Source organism: Plectrocnemia conspersa, unplaced genomic scaffold (genome assembly GCF_051122295.1).
Source record: "Plectrocnemia conspersa isolate PC_06_02 unplaced genomic scaffold, ASM5112229v1 ptg000011l, whole genome shotgun sequence".
Classification (NCBI taxonomy): domain Eukaryota; kingdom Metazoa; phylum Arthropoda; class Insecta; order Trichoptera; family Polycentropodidae; genus Plectrocnemia; species Plectrocnemia conspersa.
Genome location: NW_028277175.1, coordinates 1,972,465 through 1,980,619, shown reverse-complemented (window position 1 = coordinate 1,980,619; position 8,155 = coordinate 1,972,465). Strand labels below are relative to the sequence as shown.

General features: G+C 33.1%; 1 protein-coding gene across 1 annotated transcript; it reads right to left on the bottom strand.

Moving 5' to 3' along the window:
- Positions 1-1,499: 1,499 nt before the first annotated feature.
- LOC148229107 (uncharacterized) lies at positions 1,500-6,606 on the bottom strand. The gene is made up of 7 exons (XM_088198900.1): positions 6,484-6,606; positions 6,115-6,316; positions 5,906-6,048; positions 4,784-4,957; positions 4,438-4,542; positions 4,280-4,366; positions 1,500-4,217 (listed from the first exon to the last, which is right to left on the bottom strand). Exons 1-7 carry the CDS (start codon positions 6,536-6,538, stop codon positions 2,821-2,823), a joined length of 2,163 nt encoding a protein of 720 aa, XP_088055026.1. The 5' UTR covers positions 6,539-6,606; the 3' UTR covers positions 1,500-2,820.
- Between the last annotated feature and the right edge of the window lie 1,549 nt (positions 6,607-8,155).

Sequence of the window (8,155 nt, the reverse complement as noted above, 5' to 3'; positions counted from 1 at the left end):
AGATATTCTTACACTATAAACAGTCAAATAAAAGTTGAATATATTATGATTATCCGAAAAGAACCTTGGCGTTTGAAAAAAAAATTGACACGCTTCTTTGAACTATTTATTGCAATAATCATACTGTGAAATTAAAGTGTTAAAAGATAAATAGCTGTAATTACATAAATTCTTCCCCGAAGTAAAAAGTGGTGACTTTGTATACTTTCAATATTAACGAGAAACGATAAGATCTTTCTACTTTTTAAGCAGTGAAATAAAAGTTGAATGTAATAAGATTATCAAAAAGAATCATTTTTTATTTTTAACTATTTATTACTCTTGCTGGCAGGCTGGCTTTGCGTATCGTCTTAGTAATAGCACTATCTTCCCAGGTCTACGGGGGTGTTTATGCTACCTCAGTCGCAGCCTTTAGCCCTCGGACCCTAGGAGGGGCCAAGCCCTTTAGCACTACTTGTGTTACTCTGCTATGCTTTGTTCATCATAGGTAGTATCTTGCGCTTCTGTCTCGGATGGCCGCCCGAAAGATTACTCCCGTCAAGGGTTTGGGTTTTAACCTCAAGGGTCTCCCACACTATAAAAGGGCGTACTTCAGCGTGTGGTCGACTGGCGCTCAGCCATTGCAGACTATTGATTTACTCGCTGACAGGCAGCTGTTCTCCCGTCGTGTCGTTAAACCAAATAGTTCTTCTCACAGCCAACTAAAATCAGCCTCACAGAACTCCTCCCTAGCAATTTAGTATTGCGAAATTAAACTAAGAAAATAAAAAACGGAGACCTTAACATTTACCTGGAGCTCTTATTATTGTCACTGTATATAAAATTAAATCAGGACTTTCCGAAACCCTGTTCCGGTTTTAAATTATTGTGCTTCTTATATCCGATTTAAACTCATCTTTTTATGACCTCGTGAAATACTTGCAAGCATTGAGAATACATAAATATAAATATTTCTGCCTGAAGTTCACGAGCGTTGGGATACGACTCGCTGAGTTCTAAGCATTCAAATTACTGAAGGGTGCTGTCGACATCCAGCTATTATTATAATTCCAGTTTTAGGTTCCAGAATGTCTTCGAGAATCACGATCGCGTCCTCTTTTAATGGCCGTTGAGGCTAGGACTTACGCATGCCCATCCGGCTCCTTAATATGCTGGCATTGCACATTGACCTGCTTAATGTCAGCTACGAGGAGCTGGTCCGGTTCGTATCATTTAATTTTGATATTTTATGATTTTTTTGTTTGCTTCTTTATTTTAATTATATTTTTTTTGTGTATTGAAATAATGCAATTATTATTTTCAACCATTGTGACGCATTGTGGTAACGATGGTATTAATTTAATTTAAATAAATAAATAAGGTTTTCCTAATCTCACATCTATTTTATAAATAATAAAATACATGTCACTGATTTACAAATTTTGATTTCAGTCTGGTGTCTCAATACTTACTTAGTAGTTGTTGATTGTGGTTTTTGGGCTATATAAAATAAAAAAATCTTTTAGAACGAAATAACTATATTATGTAAATCATCATAATACAATCACGTTAACTTAATATTATAATAATAAAATAAATATGTACAGTTCATACGTAAAATATGTTTTTCATCCACTTATCATTGCAATCTAATAATATTATATACATGCACGTTAACAATAATGACTTAGAAACAATCAAACATTATCATAAAAAATACAAGATAATAAAAAATACATTTTTTTTTTAGTTCATTCACGTTGCAAAAATTATTAAAATAGTCCAACGTAGCAAAAATAGTTTTTGATAGTTTTAACCGAATTAAAAAATCAAAAAAATTTCTATTACTTATTCTAAGAATTCTAGAGTGTAGAACATCACAGGCAATTAATTTCCCTTAAATCTACCCTATGTTTTTGTATACAAGATGAATTAGTAAAATACGAACATATCTGCGATGTATTAAAGCTAACGTTTTGTTATTAAATTTATTTATATTTATATAAATATTATACGTTTGTACTATGATCAAATTGATAAGTGAGTATTAGTTTCGTATGTCGACACAATCGTTTCAGATATTAGGTGCTATATTGGTTATTTAAAGATGATTTGCTAATAAATAGTCTATCTTATAAATGTATCACAAACACTTCAAAAGTGGCACAATTGAAATAAATAGTATTGTTAATGACAAAATTTTGGTGTAGCGTCAATGTGACATTTTCAAGTTGCGTCACTTGTGAAGAGATATGTGATATGAATCAAATCCTTTAGAACATCATCTCATATACAATATATTAATTCTATATCACTAATTATGATTAAATGTTAATATTTGAAGAATTGGAAAGAAATCCATCTTTATTGGAAAACTTTTTCTTGAGCTTCGATTGATTTTAGTAACGTTTCTATAAAGCTGAAATGCAAAGATTTCTCTCCAAAACCATGTATTATATACTAATACTAAATTGCTCAGTGTGTAAAATTATTATGTATCTTTAATATACATTTTAATGCTTATCAAAATAAAATATAAATCAACGTTAAACTTGTAAAAGTCCAAATATACACATATAACATATTTTATAAATATACAGTATATACAAACGTATTAATAACAAATTAACATAAACGCTTCATAGATCATATGGCACGCAAACATAATTTTTAATAAACGATCGTTGTAACGAGTGCTTTAAAATTTAATAATTGAACAAATGATATGTGATCAATGTGAAGATATGAGATCAAATCTGAACATGATTGCCGCGAAAGTAGAACAATCTCCCGTCGTCAGTCTAACGGTCAACTAGCTTCTTGTGCGCATTGTCAAACTATTCACGCATCTACGCTATGCTCTAAGATACTATCCGAATCTATGAACTCTAAGTTACTAGGTGGAAATGTTAAGCCACAATCCTCAGTCGGTCTGTTGGATTCTACAGTAATAGCAACGTCGTTAGCGTTGACTTCGCGCGACTGGACGGATACTGCTTTTTGGTCCGTAATAGATTCCTCTCGTTCTCGAATCGAAGACGAAGTAGACGCTTCTTCGATTTTAGAATTGCCGTTATCATCACAACTATTTAAGGCCACGGCTGGTTCGGTCGGTGGTGCAGCGACTACGGCTGCGTCGTTACTAACTACAATATCCGATTCTTCTACGATCGAGTTACCGTTTTGATCCGAAGATACGTTATTGTTCAAAAGATTCTCTCGGCTCACGTACGGAGGCGGAGGATCCGGAGCGTATTGAGTGTACGGAGGCGGGAAGTTATGAGGCGGAACCAGCCGCACGTCTCTCCCCATAAAACAACCTCTCTGTTGGAAGTATCGCATCTGTGAAAAGTTACGATCGTTCAGATTCGGCTCCGGAACGTCCGGAGTGTCGGGTCTTCTCCTTCTTCTGCCGCTGGCGCTCAAATCGTTGTTATTCGCCACGCTGCCGTCCGTTCTATCCACGTCGCTTCTATTGAACATATCCTTCAATCTAGACCAGAAGGAGTGCATATAAGGAAAAGGTCTCCGCAAGTGCTGATCGTAATCGGGCGGCGATAAAAAAGACTCCCTCTCCCACGTACTTCTATCTAATCTATCTATATCTACATTATAAGGCGCGTTTAATCCGAATCTATCTAATATCCTATCCAGTGCGTTAGAATGTCTTGCACGTCGGCTCTCCGAAAATAAATCCGGAGTGCCGCCGATGCGTTCGCCGTAAAAGTGACTATTGAACTCGTTCATCGGATTCGGTGCGGTCAAAGCTGGAGATCTACACGAGCTATCCGAATCGGTTCCGTAATCTAACGAAGTCACTTCCAAATTTTGAGGAACCGGCCTATAACGACTGTTGAAGATCGCGTTAGCGATGAATCCCATTCCGAAATCGTTCGGCCTTCTAGCCGGTGAGCTTCTAGTCTCTAAATTATCTAAAGTATTACTCTGCCCGTTCGTGTCCGTCTCCGATGACGAATTAGGTACGTGTTCGGAAGAAGACACATGGTTGTTCTCTATAACCAGATCGCTGTAAGATGGCGGAAATCTACTATTCACAACATCTAAATCGTTGTGACAAATGAGCGAAAATCTTCTCGGAATCGACGTACTGCACGGTCCGATTTCTAACGGTTCCGGCGATTGAGTTTCAATGTGACGATTAGAGATCCTCTTGATTCGGGCTCGGCATATAGCGAAGATGATAACGATGAAAAAAGTCACAATGACGAAGAAGCACACTAAAATTTAAGAAAAAAACATTAAATTGAGTTAAGTTTATCGAAATATAAATAATAATCACCGCAAGCTTTGTAAAGAGTCACTTGAAGCAAGAGTTGTTCTTTCGTGTTCTTCTTTAACCCACCGCCAACTTTCTCAATCGGATACTCTATAATAAAATCAGTAGTTTATGTATATAAATATTTTTATAAGCTCAAATATAAGCTATAGTAAATATACCTTCATCTTTATGTTGGACACAACAAGAATGCGGCAAACAATTCCACCGGCCGTCGCAACACAATTCCTTAGGAATACAGCGTCCATCATTACATCGCAGTTTTCCTATAATATATAACATTTCATAAGAACAAAAGTAAAATCGTTATTTCGGAACACCCAAGAATTACGCTTTCATTAAAAGATGTTCCAGAGGCAGAGCTAAACAATAGCACGATTGGTTCTAAATTGACTTTTCTCCCATTCGTTTTTTTATTGAATATATATCAGTATAAATTATATATTTGTTTGCAATAAAACTTTATCAAGTGAAAGTTATTAGTTTTTAATATTATTGTATTATTACCTGCACATGGATCGCTTGTCCCGCAAATCTCAGGATCTTCGTCTCTAGATGGAGCCGGACAATCAGGTCTTCCATCGCATAAAAAAATCTTAGAGATGCACCTAGCACCTTTCTTATCCTGAGGAATATCGCACGAGAACATAGAGGAGCTACACAACGAAACGCCTAATAAATCTGAAATAAAAATAAAAAATAATATATAATATTCAAAAAATAAAAATAATATGATGATCCTTCTTCATTACATTATATTTATTACAATATATTATTTTTTTCTCTTATATTGGAATTAAAATTTAAAATAAGATTTAAACGAAATTCCATAGCAGAAGTGCATAATACATAGAAAGTCTTCTTCTTGACAAGATAAGTATTATAGAAGGCGTGCGCTACTTACAAAATTGCATCGTTGATTTTATAATTTATCAATCACATAAGACAATAAATATATAACAATAGTTACAACATCACATCGTAATAAATTAATTATTTTAGCTTGGAATGCAAACGGTGTGCGATAGAAAATCAATGAATCTTACCAATTTTTAATATTTATTTTTGAAATTTAATTATAAGCATCGATAAAAATAAATTTTTTTAGTTATAAATCATGAACTGCGATATTTGTAAAACTGAAAGTTATTCATAACGCAACCGCTCAAAATGATTACACGAATTAATGTTAAATATTCATTCAGCTTATACTCCCCCAAACCCTCTTACATTTATATAACATTGACATCATTTGAGACATTTGCCCCCCCCCTTGAATTTAGCCAGAAAAATGTATGGCATTTAATGAAATAAAAATATTAAAAAAACGACCACTGACTGGTCAACAATTTACAATTTGTATAAAAATGAATGGATTTTCTTGGCAACTCATTTCTCACCCACCCCGTATACTTCAGACATTGCTCCAAACGACTATGATCTATTTATATCCTTGCCACAGTTTTTAGGTGGAAAAATATATTTTACAAAAATACATTATTTTTCAAATCAGATATAAAAAAATTGATTAGCATGTGAAGAATAATTGTAGAAATGATGGAGAATATATATTATATTTAATTGTATGGAAGTTTATACAATATAATAATATTTGATGTATGTACTTACTAGGAGGTATTACAGCTACGTACAGCTCAGCTTTAGAAATGGGAAGTAGGGATGTAACACAAGTATAATTGCCAGCATCGCTGGGTTGTAAATAATCCAAAAATAATTTTATAGAATTTTTTTCGGTCCATATCTTGCGACTCCTGTGCAAAAAGAAATGGCATTAAACATAATAATATTACACTACAAGTCCAATTTGATTACGTTACCTGTTTACGCTTTGAAGCGGCATCATCCAAATCAACTCTATGTTCTTGTCCGATATTATGGAATTATCCCGTATGACCAAATTACACGTGAGAGTGACGTTATCGTCGATCCTCTTGATAACGAGTCCGTTTTCATTGTTTTGATCCGAGGCGCTAACTACTAGTTCAGCCGACGGCAACAAAAAGCTTATTTCTGCTAAGCCTGCAAATTAAAGTTGAACGCATCGCTTATCCGATAATCCAATAAACATCTATTGTCGAAAATAATGTGACGTAAAATGAATTATATCTCACAGGGAGGCGAATGTAAAAAATGGCCTATTGTGGCTTGATTAAATAAAATATACGATAACTATGATGATTGTTTACCTATTGAAAATTGTAGGGCAATTATAAAACTGAACAAAAAGCCTACGAGCTCCATTGCCAATTACATGCCTGACAGCAGCAAATAGACATGTTTAAAAATGTTGCCAGTGCGCGTTCCGACTTACCCTACGCTCAAATACTGGGTAATTTTAATTCTTTTTTAAATAATCAATAATCATCGATTAAATTATTTTAAATATATGTATTCATTTATAATATGCTAATTTCACAATATGCTAACTAATAAATGCAATACAAAATATATGACATTAAAACGCTTTACTATGAAAATATTTATAGCTTATCATAAAAATTATTGCAATTACAATTTATTTAATAATATTAATTTAGTTATTAGTTTTTGCCTTATTAATTATTTTTCTAATATTGATAAACACTATTGTTACCAATGACAACGCATTGCCAATTCAATTCTATACAAAGCAACCACTTCAATTTTGTATATCGATTAAACAATTTCATTTTAAGACATTCACGGTGAAAGTTTTGCGTTTGTGCTTCTCCTTTAATATTTAAAAATAAATATCAAGGATTTACAAACAACGATACCTTGAATCTAACAAAACTAAAACTGTACGGAAAAAGGTAAAAACTATTTTATACATTGTGCTTTTTAACCTTTACCGGACCGAGTGTAAGAAAAAGTCGTACGTTCCCAACGTGGGTACGGAAAAACCCCAAATTACGTAACCATATATATATATATATTATAAAATATTGTCTATTATTTAAGTTGATTAACATAGTACTTATTATAAAAGGATGCCATTTTCCCCTTATTTATTACTTTTGTACACACGATAATTATGATCGAATAATGAACTGATAATGTCTAATGAAGATTTCGCTTTGAGATACTTTTCTGAGATTTTTTTACAACGCAAAAGTAGATTTCTTCTTTTATCAGAGGGCCAATATGTCAGTTGCCCAGTAGAAATATAAGTGAGGTTGCAAGTTTCCATAACTTTTAGTAGTTATTTTACATTTGGTGTTGTCATTTTCGAGCTTCACTGTGTGTGTTTCGTATTATAATCACCTCCTGATATAAATCGATTTTCAATGATATTAGAGAATTGTAAGCACTAGTTCATTTGTATGTTATGTTTTGGTGGACTATAAACAACTGTAATCTTTATGGGTCCAGCTCAATCCTCTATTTTAATGCTAGTGGCTTGGATGTGTTCTACTATCATATAATTCTAGTTCATATTATTTTATAGTATTTTGATTCTCCATGAGCATTACCGTTTGTAAAATTTGTATTATCTATTGAATAATTTGGTATACTTAAATAGCGTTTGTCGGTGAAGTGGGTTTTGGAGATCATTATAATATCTATTTGTTCGGTTTTTATCGCTATTGGCGTTTCCAATTACCAGTCTGAGTAGAATAGTCCTTATATTATTTATTCTTTTCATGAGCTCGAGATTATATTTTCCATTCTTGTTATTACTTTGATAATTTTTATTATTTACTTCTTCTTCTCGTATATGCTGTTTATTTTGTAATGCTTGTGCGTATGTAGTATTGTAGTTGATTTGCATGGGTGCTGTAATATTTTTTGAATAACATCGATTTTATTCCTTGGGTGGAGAAATTATTTCATTTTCAGTTTTTGTTACACTATTTATTTTATAATATGTGGGGTGGT